The sequence below is a fragment of the Pectinophora gossypiella genome, chromosome 1 (genome assembly GCF_024362695.1).
Source record: "Pectinophora gossypiella chromosome 1, ilPecGoss1.1, whole genome shotgun sequence".
Classification (NCBI taxonomy): Eukaryota; Metazoa; Arthropoda; class Insecta; order Lepidoptera; family Gelechiidae; genus Pectinophora; species Pectinophora gossypiella.
This window is the reverse complement of record NC_065404.1, coordinates 9175301-9192113: the sequence shown is the minus strand read 5'-3', so window position 1 is coordinate 9192113 and position 16813 is coordinate 9175301. Positions and strand designations below refer to the sequence as shown.

Sequence of the window (16813 nt, the reverse complement as noted above, 5' to 3'; positions counted from 1 at the left end):
TCTAAATAATTAATACGAAGTGGTGTTTTGTGGTTAATGATCGCATTAAGTTAGTCGGAAGACATTCGCGAGTGTTATTATATTGGAGTATTCAATAAACAAAGTGTATCTGCCTATTTTCGCTTCGTGTCAGGAAGCCGCTTCATAACTCAAAAGTTTATGCGGACTTTTGAGTTAATTCGTTTGGGGTTCGGAGTAGGAGTCTACTCCGAGGGTGGGGGCTTAGGTTTCATCATCATCACCTTTCATCATTTCATTAATCATCAAGAAAAAAAATACGTCAGACATGGCTGTATGGGCATAGTTCCCTTTGCCTTACCCTTCGGGGAAAACCAAACCAAAAAAAAAAAAAATAACCCTCTTTGCCCCATGCTTAACCCGCCGCAAAAAATATATGTATTATTTTTGAATTCCTTAGAAAAAAAGACTGTGCGTTTTTTTTTAATAAACATTTTTGATGTTTTTTATAATCAATATTTATAAACTATCTAACAAAATCGATATATAGTAATCGATCTTTTGAAAAAATCAATCTTTGTTTTTAATCGCTTGGTTAATCGAAATCGATACAACACTAGCAAGTGTTTATTTTTGGAAGTCCGTGAAGTCGGATTTAATTTTACATTTTTTGTACGTAGAAAAGTGCCTAATTTATAGAGAAACCTTGTTTTAGTCACAATCCTCATATCTAGTTTGGAATAACAGTGAATTACAAGGAGTATATACCCCTAATTACATCTAAACGGTGCGCCTTCAATATTTGGCTTGAGTCTGGTGACCACTCATCTTCCTGTTATTTCCTTTACAATATCAGTAGATCGGAGATTCCAAGAATCAATGTCACGTTGCATTCTTACGAGAGTTTTGCGTGATGTTTATCCATCAATTGAAAGTGGCCTAACGACCAGTTGTGCTAATTCAAACATCAATCAACTTTGAAATAGTAATTTAGAGCAATCGTAGAAACTTCCACATTACTGTGTCATGTTATGGGACATTTCCTCCTAAATTGGTGTGGGTGTAAAGTACTCCTTGGACTACACTTTCTATGTAATCACAAGGTTAACAGGTAATTTTGCTGCTTAGACTAACATTATAATTCCTTTTCAGAACAATACATAACATGGTGCTAGAAATAAAATAAGATGAGTACCGACAATTGTTTGGTAAAGGCAATATACTCATTTAAAGGCAAAAACAATGATGAATTGTGCTTCAAAAAGGGTGACATTATCACCGTCACCCAGAAAGAAGAAGGTGGTTGGTGGGAAGGCACCTTAGGGGAGACTACAGGCTGGTTTCCTAGCAACTATGTGACTGAATTTAAAGGTAAAGTTTAATTTATATTCCTTAGCTTTGCATTCTATTAATACAAAACTAGCAGACTGCTTAAGTATAGATGCACCAAATAATGATTTAACTGAATACCTATTAGGCATTATTTGGTTTGACTATTACCATACAATAAGGAAATACTAAGCAACTCTCTGTTCCCCACCAGCGGTTAAGTTTAAGCTAGGTTTACAGCAAATCCCCCTTGTGGGCGTCAGATGTCATAGATGTGCGTGTACATGTTAAGGTCAATGTGTAGTGCCTGTAAAATGAGTTTTGTTGAAACCATCTCAGAAAATAAGAAAGTTTTTTATTGAAACATAGTTTTGTATTTGACTACAACCTAACCTAATGGTAAGTGAATATGTGATTTGGAGTTATACAACCTTGTCTAATTAATGCCTTTCTCTTCAAAGCATTATCTAGGCAAATTTTTAAGATTACAAAGTTGTTAATAATTCCAAATATGTTGCTTTTATTATACCTAATTAATATTCATAAGAGTAACTGAAAATTGGCATTCTCTATAATTTATTTTTCTTTGTCTAAAAATGTATTTATTTATCACCAGATCCAACAGGCTCAGTGACAACATCACCAATCCGGGCACCATCAGAAATCCAAGCCTTCAGAAATGTTGTACTCAAAGACATCATTGACTCTGAGAAGGCTCACGTGGCTGAGATGCAGGGCCTGGTCAGCAACTTTCTGCAGCCCTTGGAGAAGAGTGACATGTAAGTAGTTTAGGTCTTAAGGTCTGAAGTTCTCCTTCAATCCCAATTGTTTAACTATTTTGCCTGGAGATCTGGACCTCAGGAGACTGAACCCAGATAAGTTACATAATGCCTATGAAATATAGTGATTTGACAGGACTGGCTATATTTGTAAGTTTTCTTGTCATACTTTTTTTATCATAGATGCACAATTTTAATCATCCATTTTCTTCATCATCTTATTAACATACTCTCTGTGATTCATTGTGTCATTTGACCTAAAGTACTGTTTATTCTTATTCTTATGGTAGATAGGTAGGTATAATGACTAATAACAACCAATGGCAGTTCAATGTACTAGAAACTCACTAAAATGTACTGATTTAATCCTTTTCTTTTCTAGGCTGACAAAGGATGAGTTCAAGCAGCTAACAGGCAACATAAGCGAAGTGCTTCAAATTCACGAACAATTTCTCGCCCTTCTAGAAGAATGCGCCACGAAAACAGGGCCTGACCAAAGAGTGGGCGGTCTCTTTCTACAATGGGCGCCAAAAATCAAGGCTGTGCATCAAACATACTGCTCTGGACATCCAAAAGCTGTTTGTATTTTGGACAAATACAAGTGAGTAACACTGAAACAAACTATGCGAAAGTATTATTGAACATGAATACTAATTTCTGTATCTATCATCTTCCTGCATCTAATAATAACGCCTATATCTTTTATAAATATTTCCTTTTATTTTAGTGCAATATTTGTATAACGCCGTGAAAAGTCGGGTGACTTTCACCTTTTAATCAGTCTTAGAGTTGAGCCTTGGAACAGCATATATGTGTGTTCTAACAAGCGTCCTTATTATTACGCTGAATTGTCTCCGATCCAAGAGAAAAAATGTGGTAGTTTATATTTTTGAGTGTGTTTTAAATACCAATCTCAAACTTCGAAGTTCTTCAGTATACAACTTAGTCAATTATAATGTAACATACTAATAATTCCACTCCTATTTTAGAGAAAAACTGAACACTTGGATGGAGAATGCAGGTGCGGTGTGTCCAGGAGTGTTAGTATTGACGGCTGGTCTGTCCAAGCCATTCCGACGGCTGGGCAAGTACCCGGCTATGCTGCAAGAGCTAGCTCGTCATGTGCATGAAGCACATCCTGATAGAGGAGATACCCACCGCGCCTCCGTCGTTTATAAGGACATCGCTGTAAGTATAAGTTTTGTGTAAGCTTTAGAAGTATGTTGGCTGTGAAACAAATTCCAGAGATTATTTCTATGCAACTCTTTATTATAGCATACTAGCTTTTGCCCGCGGCTTCGCTCGCGTTAAATTCTGAGTAACACGGTTACCCTTCCCTCTCTCTCTCTCTCTTGGTCGGTCCCTCATATCTGAGGATCGTGGTCAGCATCAGGGTTGCACCTGGAGCGTATGATCTGCCTCCACCGGTTCCTGTCCAGCGCTTCCCTTACTATTGTGTAGAACTTGGATGACGACGCGTCTTTCACTTGGTCAGTCCATCTAGTCGGTGAACGACCACGCGATCTTTTGCCTTCAGTGTTCCCAACCACAATCAGCTTCTCTAAACTGTCATCACCTCTGCGCATCGTGTGGCCGAAATAAGAAAGGATGCGTTGTTGGCATATAGTGGATAGACGAGTTTTTATTTGGAGCTGGGTCATGATCGATGCATTAGTGCGCTTCGCAGTCCAAGGTATTCTTAGCATTCGCCTCCAACACCACATCTCCAGTGCATCAATCCTTTGTCTTTCTCGGGCCAGGATTGTCCACGTTTCTACTCCGTACAGGAAGATAGGGAATACCAGGGCTCGTATCAATCTCATCTTGGTTTTGATACCGATTCCTCGTTTCTTCCATACGTTGTTTAAACGGGTCATAGCATCCTTTGCCATCCCGATGCGCCTTTTTATCTCCGGGACACAGCTGCCATCATTGCAAATTTGGGAGCCCAGGTAAACGTAGCGGTCGACGATGCTAATACCAGGAATGTTGCAGGTGATATTTGTTAGCTTTCCGGCTCGATCCACTATCATCACCTTTGTTTTTCTTCTGTTCACCTCGAGACCAATGTTGCCACTCTCCAGCTCGAGTCTTTGAAATAGCTCACTCATCTCTTCAATGGACGTTGCCAAGAGAACGGTGTCGTCGGCATACCGGAGATTCGATAGTCTCTTCCCCCCTATGGGGAAACCCTTTTCCCAGTTTTCTATAGTTTTCCGAATAATGTATTCTCCATATATGTTAAAAAGTGCAGTAGACAAAATGCAGCCTTGTCTCACTCCTTTCTTCGTCTGGAACATATTAGAGCATTCGGTGCCTATTCTTATGAAAGAACGGTTCCCCGTGTACAGACTCTGTATTAAGGCAACGAGGTGTTCAGGAGCTCCCATTTCAAGTAGCACACTCCACAGTTTATCCCATTGCACGCAGTCAAAGGCTTTTGTATAGTCAATAAAGCAAAGGACCACAGGGCTATTGAATTCCCTGCTCTTCTCGATGACTTGGCGAACGTTCAGTATTTGTTCCCGCGTCCCTTTGCCCCTGACGAAACCTGCCTGCTCTTCGGGTATCTGTCGGTTTAAAAAGTAGTTAAGACGTCGATTAATTACATGGAGGAGGATCTTACTCGCATGCGATATTAACGCTATAGTTCTATAATTCCCACAGTCTTTTGAAGAGCCTTTTTTATGCAATGGTATAAACACCGATTCTGTCCAGTCTTTTGGCCATCTTCCGGTCTTCCAGATGGTGTTACAGATTTCGGTAATAGCCTTTGTGCCTCGTGGTCCTAGGTTTTTTAGTACTTCGGCTGTAATAGCGTCTTTACCCGGAGACTTTTTGCACTTAAGAATTTTACCCTTCCCTAATGTACCAAAATTTAGTTTCCTACCTTGTAAACTGCGTTAAAGTCTTGTATAAAGTTTCACCCCCACTTTAAATGGGTTGGCGGCATATTTCCACAAAAAAAATGACGCACGACTTTTTTGTTAGTCACAAATAATCACAGACAGAGAGAGACTCGAGGCCTTTGAAATGTGGTGTTGGAGGAGGATGGAAAGAATAAGTTGGACAGAAAGGGTTACAAATGAGGAAGTGCTAGTAAGAGTAAGGGAAAAGAGACAAATACTGAGAATTATTGAGGACAGAAGAGGCAAGATGATTGGACACCTAATAAGACACGACGAATTCATTAAAAACATCATAGAAGGAAAGCTAGAAGGAAAGAGAGGAAGGGGAAGACCAAGAAGAGCTTACATGGAACAGATTAAAGAAAAGGTTAACGTCGTGTCTTATAGGGAAGTCAAGGAATTGGCCTTTGATAGACTGGAATGGAAAATGCTACACCGACAAGAGCGTGGCTCTTAAATTGATGATGATGATGACAAATAATCCGCATATCAATTTTTAAAGGGGGTTAGAAACAGACAGAAAGTAGCCTATGTCACTCGAAATCCGATTCCATCCTTTCAAATATCTCCAATTAAAAAATCACTATATACTTATTGAAAATATAATTTATTTTCATAAATAATACATTTTTGGGGTACAATGCGTATTAAGGTATATTATTAACCAATATTTGAAATTTAGTCAACTAGCCTATTCGTCTCTCCGTTTTGCCGTGAAAGACGGACAAACAAACAGTTCCCATTACCATACACACTTCCCATTTATAATATTAGTATGAATTTTTCAATCCATAGGACAACTGCATTTATATATAGGACTATGTAATGTGATATATGTACTCTGTACAGGTTGTGATACATACTGACCCGGGAATGCGTGATTGTGGATCCATAAATAATCCGATATGATTGGCCACCTGATACGACACGATTCATTTATAACAAACATTATAGAAGGAAAAATTGAAGGGAAGAGAGGAAGGGGTAGACCTAAGATAACATTTATGAAACAAATACCTAAAAGAGAAGGTGCAGGTCGTGTCGTATCGGGAGGTGAAGGTTTTGGCGGGAAGAAGAGAGGAATGGCGGTTACTCCACCGACAAGAGCGCAGCTCTTAAATAGAGAGAGAGAGAGAGAAATAATCCGGGCCCGGCCCGCTTCTCTCGGTTTCCCAGAACTAAGTGCAGCAAGCATAGAGGCCCGATTACATCTATTTAGTCTTTCATCATTCATGACTTACGAGTCGAAGAAAAATCAATCCTATTCTGAGTGTGGTTTGATGACAATCAATTGTATGATTTTTTTTATCACTCAGAATTTGACCATACAAGTAACAATCACAGTAAAGCAATAATAAGATCGAAAGCATGAGTCAATGATGAAAGACTGATAGTTTTACGGGGGCAAAAAGCAAAAGCAAAAACATATCTTCCTCTTCGTAATTCCAAGCATTTTTTGCAGAGTGGTTGCGCAGCATTGAGACGCCAGAAAGAGCTGGAGCTCCAAGTAGTGACGGGGGAGGTCCGCGGGTGGCCCGGCGGGGAGCTATCCTCGCTAGGGGACGTACTCCACATGGGCAGTGTGGCTGTAGGCCCCTCGCACCAGGACCGGTACCTCGTTCTCTTCCCTTCTGCACTACTTCTGCTTTCGGTCAGCAAGAGAGTGTCCGCCTTTGTTTATGAGGTAAGTGACGTCATATGTATATTATAAATAGTTATAATCTATTATTTTTTTCTATAAGATCCCATTGCAGGGCAAAGGCCTTACTCTTCTTTCCATTTTTCCTGTAGGTACAGTCCGGTCACCTCAAAACTGACATAAAATAACTAACGAAGTATAAACAGTCTATTTACGATCTTTGTGTTTAGTAATAAAGTTCATTTTAGAAGTACTGGCTATTTTACTACTTCCTAAGACTAAGTGCAAAACGTGGTTATTACCCTAATTATTATAAATCACTTTATTTTGATTATTGGCTTTACGAATATTCTAATGACGTCACTATTATTTTAGGGCTGTCTTCCATTGACCGGTATCACAGTATGTAAACTAGACGATACAGATACGAGAAAGAATGCATTTGAAATTAGTGGACCAATGATAGATACGATAGTAGCCGTGTGCCAAACGAGAGCCGAAGCGGACAACTGGGTGAGCTTGCTGCAAAAGCATTCGAACACCAGTAGCCCGTCACACGAGCCCAGCCAACCGCAGTCCTTACCACATGTAAGTATCAAGATTTTCCGTTTCTAATCGATATAATAAATATTAGATGTACACTATGAAACTAAGGTTGTTTTTTAAATGTTACATAGCTGACCCGCTCTCCCTCCGAAGGGGCGTTGTCTAGCATCAACTCTAGCCGTCGCAGCCTCTATCACGTCACGCTGCCGCCACCTAGTTACCCTTCTGCCTCACCCTATTACTCTCTAACAAAGTATTTTGCGAGACTCGTTAAGAAAAAAGTTATAACAAGACAAATGTTACGCAAGCTTTTACATGAGAGAACGTGGGCTAAAGCGTTCGAGTTAACGGGAATGCCGGTAATGCGACGACATAAAAATCGAATCAGGTTAAGGATTGGGGATGACGGTACTATTGGAACTGAGACGGATTGTTCTGATAGCGACAGTGAAAGAGAAACTGATACCACCGAGTCTTATGCTAGTTCGAGTTGTACAGATGCAGAGATGGCAAGTGGGTCGAAAATTCACAGACAAGATGCAATGGACACCAGTAGTCCTAGAACGATGTCCGCTTCATGTAGTAGTTGGGGCAGTAACTTCGGCTACGTTCGCTATGGCGACAACTCTGCTGACGTCAATCTTGATCTTTCCGAACCAACTGTCAAAGGAGATTGTACTAAAAATCTTTTCCAATTGACGTCCTCTAACACGGACATATACAAAGCACTCAATGCCGACAATGACACGCGGTTCCTCGCGTCTTGCCCTCATGTTAACAATAGTCTACATCCCCCTATGCAACATTCCGAAAGCACCGAAAATTCAAGTTTTGAAGCCAGGCCTTACTTAGCCTGTGAGGACTTAGTAAACATGGATCAGAACACACAATTAACTGGCAATACGCTTGGTAACGAGGAAATAGAATTTATCCCGACTAGGCGAAGTTTCCCGAATTTAAGCGCCAAAAATGACTCTGTTCAGAAACTATGGAAATCCACCGAAGAAAATTACTGTCGAGATGATATTGATGACGAATCTTTGAAGTACGATTTATTGCAACTTTTGGACCCGCCAGCATCGCCCAAATATTATCGAGACTATAACCCGGTAGAATCCATAATATTAGACCCCCCTCCAATGTTCCGAAATGAAGATGATGACATGAAAGTTATCAACGTCAATCTGAATACCAATATACCCTTCCGCAAGCATTCACTTAATTCGGACAAAAAAATTAGACGATCTGTGTCGAGGTCAATGGTTGAAGAAAATTTCAATAGAACTGAAGACACTCGCATACAACGAATGAGTTCGCAATCGGAAAATCAAGCAGTTCATAAGAAATGTGATTGTTGTAACAGATCTATGTGCCCAAGTCCGCGATCTTCAGATTCGGGTGTAGTGGGAAGTTGCAATCTGGCTTCACCAGAACTACAGATGCATACTGGCAACGATTCTGACGGCCATGATAAAAGTTCCGAGCTTCTTAAAGATTCCCTCACCAACCTATCCCAAGATACTTTCGACGGTGACCGCCGGAAGAAACTAACGTTGTCGGAAATAGAAGCAGCAAGATTTGAAGATCAATGCAGGTGTACATCGCCCTTTGGGTCTACAGCTAGAACATCCTGCGTGACGAGTGTGACATCAGAAAACAGCCTCGATGTAATGGATTCTTCCAACATGCACGTAACATCAACGTTTGCGGCAAACCCTCCGGTACTGTCACCAGAAATCAAAAGGACTTCTATAAGGAGGAATATTGAAAGATACGTGCCTGAAATCAAGTTGAAACCCGATCCTCCTCCGCGAGTTTACCGTAAACCAAGTACGCACTTGGAGATTCCTAAAAACGTTCGCCAGCCGTTGCCATGCCAATGGAGCACGTTGAATATAACAGAACGTACTAAGCCCAGTTTACATTACCATATGCGCATCTACCGTGAAAATCTCCAAGACAATAGCAAAGAAAGACAATCACGTAAGCGCATGCCCCGCAACTGTGAATTGTTTGAAAAAGAAATAAAACAAAGAGAAAAAGATGAGAGAGCTTGTGCGCGGAAATCGAGATCTCGCAGCGAAGATATGTCAAAAACGCAGAAGGGTTTATCCGAAGCCCAATCTGGGTTTGTGGTGTACCGCTCAGACTTGTATGCCCATTGGTGGATGAAAGCAAAATTACCTATTACCGTGGTCACCGACTCAGGCAAGGATCATTGTTTTGTAAAGAGATACTGTTTGTGTACCACTGGTTTGAAGATAATAATGCCTTGAAGTTTTGTAACCATTAGATTAATACTGTCATTAGTTACCCCAGTGTTGCAGTGCTTTACTTGATCATCCTTGCCTGTGTTTATTCATCTTACTAACTGAAAAGTCACTGCAAGTAGATACCATACATACTAACCAAATAAGAACACTGCATGGAAAGGCTTTATATTTCTATTCTTCCCATGAGCCTGTGGAAAGATGGGTTGAAGCCTTTCGACCTAGCAGACTGCTGCTGTCTAGTGAAGCCCATTTGAACCTGGGTCCAGATATATTGCCAAGTTCTGTGGAATGCCGAAAATTATCTGATTTTGTCTGAAGAGGTTTCGTGGGTACATTACTTTCAAAGATTGGCAGAAATTTGATATCGTATCTGATAAACATTGGACTTGTAAATTTAAAACCACGAAAGGTAAATGGGATCATCATTATCCACTATACAAAAAGCTACCTGCGAAACCTTAATACAAATTAAGTGGCGAAAATTTTAAATTTAAAAACAAGATAAATTCGTTAAATGCTCATAGAGCGGTGGAGCTGGGTCACAAATGTGCGTACATACAGTGTATATGCCGTGCTTTAAATAGAGTGTGACGAGTGCTGCTCTTCATTATTTTGTAAACTTGCGGAAACACCATACAAACCTAATTAGCGTCTTTAAAACAACATGCCGCGGCTTTGAAATGAAAAAATAAATACTAAAATGTTCTCTTTTCTTAGCCTCCTTTGTAATCACGTTGTCTCTTCTACAGATGGCCATGAGCGACAGCAATAACTCAGACTTAACCTCCGGACTCACAAGTCACAAAAGATCCCACTCATTCAACAATCATCAAAGCTACACTCAACATACGCAGCACACGCAGAAAAATAAACAAAAGAATCAGTCTGCGCGGTGGCTATTAAATTCCTGTGACTCCCTCGACCAATCGCCTGCCAAACCTAATAAAAGCCCCATCGGGAAGAAATTCTCATCTGTTGACTTCATCGATACGTCTGGCTCGAACTACAGCAATAAAGGTAAGACGCGGCGTTAATTATTTAGAAAACAACTCCGTATTGACTTTGGGCCTAGTTCAGAAAAGCAATTACGTTCGGTTTCAAACAACGTAGTGCGTATAAAGGTGTTGTGATTGCGTTGCGCGACAATGTAATGAGCGGGGAATCGTTTTAGGGTGGAGCATAACATGTTTGCGGCCGGCGCCGCCGCTGCGGCCGCAATCCTTCACGGTGGGCTCGGACGAGAACATCGGGCCGACGCACCCGTACGCGCCGCACCAGCGCAAGTCCAACTCGTACGAGGAGGACGCGCTCATCCTCAAAGTGATCGAGGCGTACTGCACCTCCGCGCGCTGCCGCAACGCTGTCAGTTCCGGTGAGTACGCCTACCCTCTAATCCCAAAACATTAATTAATCCATCCGGGACAAACGTTAATACGGGCCCCGTTTGTCGCGCGCTACTTATGTAATCTCCCGCGTGACAATGAAATAACAACGACTGTTTGTCAAATTGACGTCGTTATGCTAATTACAACAAGCGGTATATAGTTAATCACAGCCATCTACTGGAAATTAGATACTCTAGCTGGATGGGCATTAACGCCTGATAATTATTCAACTCGAAATCACTTTCATTTATCGAAACCTTGTTACCGTGTCGTCATATTGTCAGTTCACGCGCTGTGAGTTGTGTGATTTAGTTAGTATCATGGACGCAATGTAATATACACGCACACGAATAACTATATTATCATGTAATTTCTTTATTTTTGCATAACATTAGGCGAAGGTTATCTACTAACATAGCTGTATTTATTATGCAGTACCCAATATACCACTGGAGATATTCGAGTCGACAAGGAGGAGACACGCAAAGTCAAGAAACCGTATTATCAGTTGGTTCTTAGAGTAAAACACCTGCATACTCACACATTCATGAAACCAAATATGACGCTAGTCATTTACGAAGCTTTACAATAACTAATATTGTCATAGTTGTTGTATTGGTGTCATGACCGCACCTCGTCTAACACTATGATACTCTCATTATAATACTCTATTATACGCTCTCATATGTATGTTATATATATTTGCACATATTTAAGCGCATGACTCCAGCATGCTTTGAAATATATACTATATCATATTTATTCCCAACGTAAATATAGTTACATTATAGATCTGATTAGTTAGATCCAATATAAGTACGTAGTACGTAAAAGTACAAAGTAGCTAGTCGTAGAGATATTATCGAAATGTTCGCAAGCTAAACATGATATCGAGTGCCTCTCTAGTAATGTTTAAGTAGACATACGTATTTTCTGCTGTTGAAACTAGAATCTCATAAGGTTTTACAATCTTTTTGTTATTTTAATTAATCTTGAATATTATTCTTATATTTTTTTTTTTTGCAATCATATTGCATTTGTATCGTATCAAGCACTAGTCTTTACTAACCAATGTTTTCCGTTAATACTGTGCTCGGGCTTCCAACGCCTTTAATCCGTAAAAGTAAGCACTGTCTCGGTGGAGTATGTAAATAAACCTGTTACAACCTAACCCTCTGCCTGTACTGTGATGCGACGGTAGTCTGAATCTTTCTATTTTGTTACATGCGGCCGCCTTTATATCGCACCTGCAGTGGACTACGGTCACTTTCCTCTCGGTAAAGTACAATATCACGCACCCGCCACTAATATCCCTCACTATAACTATACTAAATCGGCGGCGCGGGGCGACTCGCCCGAGCTCACGGGCTGTAGCAGGGCCAGCAAGGTGAAGCGGAACAAGAGCTCGTCCGCGGCCGACGTGTGCCTGTACCGCGCGCCGGAGACGCGGCGGCTGCTGGCCGACCGCAAGTTCCACTTGAACCGCTCCAACCCCAACCTGTGGGAGTGCTCGGAGGAGCGGCGGCGCGGCGGCGGCGGCAGCGGCGGCAGGCGCTCGGGCTCGCAGCCCAGCCTGCTGGGCCGGCCGGGCGCCGCCAGCCCGCCGCCGCTGCGGGCGCCGCTGCCGCTGTCGCCGCCGCCACCCCGCTCGGCGCGCTCCACCACCTGGTGCTGCGGATCCTTCGTCAAACAACTCACCAAAACCCACTTCGACTGACACAAGTAGATCCTCCTCGGTTGATGCTCAATTTCACGATACCGTTGAACCTCCTCCCGATCCCAGTAACCATTAACACCTCCCTCCGGGTGTGCGTGATCATTGACTGGTGTTTTCCGCCTTCAGTCTCGACATTAACCAAAGCTGATACCATCCACTAATTTATTATAAAATATCCAAAATACTTTAATTATTTTAAGTTATATCACATTTTAATGAACCTGATAATAAGACGGCTATTAACATAGAGGTTGTGATAAGTGCATCAAGTCACTGTGTTGTTGTCACGTGTGCCATTGCCGCAGGCTCCGTTCACGTAATGCCCGATACATATGTTAGTTATCTATGTCAACATAGATTTGTTTCATATTATGTAGAGCATGTGTGCAGTATTATCTAGAAATTACATAATATTTAATTTAAAATAATCGCTTACTAATAATATTCATGGTGCATTACTTTCGTAGCATGAATGTGCATGGTTTTTGCTTACGAAATGTATATTTTATTAGAGCTATTATACATTATAAGATAATTATATTGTCTTTATGAAGAACTATTAGATATAGATTATGTAGAAATTAGGTGAAGGTGACATTATGTGTGATAAATATGATTGTAGCTTTATGAACATGGCGTCATTATTGGAAGTAGTTTGGGTTTAATATGAGGTGAGACTATTTTAGAAGCAGGCGGAGAGGCGCGCATCGTTAATATATTTATGATGGTAGTGTCGGTGTCCACCTCCGCGCCGCGCCCGCACATGCAGCGGAAATGGTCTCATTAAGATTATAATTATAACGACAACTCTCGTCATGTCAGCCTTATTTCGTTGAAATGGTGCTTGTAAATTGTTATTATAGCAAAAGTATTATAACAAAAGTGTATAGTCAACATTCTCTCTGCTTTTATGAATAGTTATATGTCCCCTTATGTAATCTAATCTGATTGGACGGATTCTGTTAGCTGATAAAGTCATTGCGTCACAGCGATGATCGGGCCGTACGCAGGTGTTACGTAGTTTGATTTATTGCTACAATAACATTTTCAAACTATTTTTATCCGAACTATTTCAATAAAATAATAATAAACAAAACGTAGTTTATGCCTCGTCCACACTTGGCTGAAAACGCGATACTCGTTTTCTGATATGTGCCGGCCCTGAGTAAACTATTTGTCCGCTTTTTTCACTTTACCTTATCGTTTATTTTTGGTTATTCTAACGTGTATTAAGAATTAAATGCCATGTGCCAAAATATTTAACAGTAATGTACGCATCCTAGTCTGTACCAGGCATTTGGATCATTTAGGAAAAATCTATTCATCATTAGGTTCCTATAAGACAGTGTTTGATATGTCTGTGACAAGTGACGTTCAGAAGTAAGAGTTTCTTAACGGCAGCGATTCTCATAAACCTAGATTGGACACGTGTTTTATTCCATTTTTAGAATGTCACCGACGCGGGTCAGGACCTGAAATGTAAAGAAGGGATGTTATCTTAGATTGAATGTGTGTTCAGCCCTATGAAACGCTTTACCTTCGACTTAATATATTCAGGAGGGGCAGTCATTACCTATAACCCTCCAGAACCGTGGCTAATGGAGACAAGTGTGGCAAGTTATTAGGTTGTGCAACGGTAATCAGAGCGGGCACGGGCCGCCGCGTACCATTCATTTAATATTGAACAGGATAGCGCAGTGCACTGCAAAATTTACATATATGGACGCCGCGTTAAACCAGTGCCAACTACAATATCGCCCAAACTTTAACCAGATGCTCTGTGCCCGAATAAAACATTCGTTCGTTTTGTTAGCCCAGTTGAATCCGTGCTTCTAATACTTTTATTGTACCAAAAATTGTTATTTTATTGAATGTTTATAGAAATATTTTATGTATAGGATATCTGTTTCAAAATAGAATTATTATATTTGAAACTGTGAATCGGAATCTCAGAATTCCAGTGAGTAGTACGAAGAAGCTCGTCAAGTAAATGAGTGAACGCTCAAACACATCGTAATGGCCGGAGAGTCCGCGCCCGGCGACTAAAAAATAGTAGTTTGTCAAACGAATGCTACGTGTCTGGCATTGATTAATAGACGTGGAAGCTGAAAATTTCTTTCATACCACGTCCATTAAAACAACGTACATTTGTTTGTAGTTCTTACAAACGTAATAGTAACGAAAAAAGAACATTTATGAAAAGAAAATATACGTTGATTCCATTGTTTCAGAATATAGTACCTATTCACTCGAGTCCCCAAAACTCTTATTCTATTTACGTATTGTCATGCATAAAAAAAATATCACAAATTGTAATTGTAACGTAAAACGTATTATATATTTGGTATCTACTTACTTCCCTGTTGTTGTTGTTCTTAGGTGCTTAAACTGTTTGTGTGTTTGTAGATACCTCACGTTGTATTTAATTTTCTTGTTGCGTATAAATAGGGGAATGAAAACATTATTTTTTAAAGTGAATCTTTCTTGCGCGGCTATCTCGTATCCTTCCTATTGTGGTTTCTTTGTGTAATAAATAATTCATTAGCCGTTTGACTAGCATCCTTTGTAGCGTCGTGATAACGCCCTGGATTCCGGGCGGAAGGCATCGGCTTGACAAGAATAGGGGCGCCCTACATGGGGCCACTACATTATTATGTATAAGATAAATCTGTTACCGGCTTTGTAATATTCCTTCATAATGCCTACCTATTACGCCGTATGAATACTTTACTAATACTATTATTACAACTCGTATAAGAACTGCGAACTATGATCATACTTCACTGTTATAATGGTTCAAGTTGGTCTTGTTCCTCATCTAGTCGTTAGCCATAGACAGATATAACACTGTTACTACTATTTGTATATTTATTATAATTTATTAATTCCACGACTTAAAATTTCGGAAATTTAATTTATATTATAATATTACCTAATGTGGCATAAGTCATTGTTAGATCATATACATTTATTGTCTATAACTAATAGCGTTGTATGATACAGATATTCTTTAACAATTATATAACCATTGTAGTAGTGTGATCATATACATATTTATTTTTTTATTGAATCATATTGTATTAGAATTGTAAGTTTTCGAAATAAATATCTGAACCTATATTTTATCTTTGTTAATATCTAACCCTGGCCAACTCTACTTGTCTATCTGTACGCCGCAACAGTAACTGCGTAGTATAATCTTTCAGTAGTATGTTGCCTACTCCACCGACCTTTTGTCCAACACGCACCTCACACAAAATTACAATTACCGCTCGGTCCAGTACGAGGCAATTCACAAAGCACTGTATACCCACTACACTAGCCAATCTAAACTGCAATTCACTGCCTTCTAACCAAGGTGGGTATCGATCGGTATTTGAAGCAGCAAAACTACAAGGTGCCTATTTTATTGTGTGACACCATTTTATTTGCAGAGTGCGACGACGAACCGCCAATGGCGATAGAAGCTTTAGTGCGGTCGCCCTCGCTGCCGATACACTCCACCTCCAACCACGGGTCGCCGAGCCTCTGGACCATTGTCATGCGGCTCCAGAACGAAATAAAAACACTCAAACTAGACGTTAAGAACCTTCAGCTGCAGCTCAACGAGGAGAAGCAGGAACGCACTCTTGCCATCGCCGCCTTGCAACCCAAACACCTATTTAAGGACGCTAAAGAGAGTAAATGTTAATTACTCACTTTTTATACGAGTATTACTTACAATTGTTTACTTAACAAATTAGTTTAAATATATAGACGTGACGAGCTTTACACAAAGTTTGTTGTTTGGTAATGTTAGTTCCCACACTCCCGATGGATTCGTTGACAAGCTAACTCATGTCGAGTAACTTCGGAGGTACAAATTATACTGCAGTCGTCCTGGATTAATTAATTGAGGTAGACGTGGTAACGGAGCGATATACAAGTGAAACTATTGTAAACTAGGTTGGGTCGTGACGCCGTTCGGTTCACTGGGTGCTCAGCCGGGCGGAGCGCGCTCTGTGTACGTGTAAAGCAGAGGGCCGCAAAGTGCTGTTAGCGGGAAAAATACCTCTTTAAACGCCGGCCCACTCTACTGCATTAAGAGCTAATTTCACACTAAACTAAAACACCAGATCACTTAAGCTTAGATACGTTAGTCACTTAGGTATCTATAACTTTACGTGTACCAGAGATTTAGAACCACAATTGATCACTATTGACATCAAGAGGGCAGAGCAAGCCAAGAAAACTCAATAAGCTACTTACAGTTATTAAGACTGTTTAAGGTTATTAAGA

At 40.4% G+C, this 16813-nt stretch overlaps 1 protein-coding gene across 6 annotated transcripts; it reads left to right on the top strand.

Moving 5' to 3' along the window:
• Positions 1-551: 551 nt before the first annotated feature.
• Positions 552-16312, top strand: LOC126368364 (rho guanine nucleotide exchange factor 7). Of its 6 annotated transcripts, XM_050012321.1 has the most exons (11): positions 587-745; positions 1111-1329; positions 1904-2066; positions 2449-2667; positions 3056-3254; positions 6438-6659; positions 6990-7202; positions 10183-10450; positions 10605-10805; positions 12072-12095; positions 15970-16312. In XM_050012321.1, the coding sequence occupies exons 2-11, from the start codon at positions 1146-1148 to the stop codon at positions 16224-16226; spliced, it is 1950 nt and encodes a 649-aa protein (XP_049868278.1). In that variant the 5' UTR covers positions 587-745; positions 1111-1145; the 3' UTR covers positions 16227-16312. The 6 variants fall into 6 exon arrangements, with proteins under 6 accessions (XP_049868259.1, XP_049868278.1, XP_049868284.1 ...); XM_050012327.1 differs by lacking the exon at positions 12072-12095; XM_050012335.1 differs by lacking the exons at positions 12072-12095; positions 15970-16312 and adding an exon at positions 11254-12064.
• The last annotated feature ends 501 nt before the right edge of the window (positions 16313-16813 follow it).

Excerpts from the sequence above, each read along its gene's own strand:
- LOC126368364 (XM_050012302.1), top strand. The coding sequence starts at position 1,146 with ATGAGTACCGACAATTGTTTGGTAAAGGCAATATACTCATTTAAAGGC. Across the intron at positions 1,330-1,903 it reads CTATGTGACTGAATTTAAAG|ATCCAACAGGCTCAGTGACA; the intron begins GTAAAGTTTAAT and ends ATTTATCACCAG. Across the intron at positions 6,660-6,989 it reads TGTCCGCCTTTGTTTATGAG|GGCTGTCTTCCATTGACCGG; the intron begins GTAAGTGACGTC and ends CTATTATTTTAG.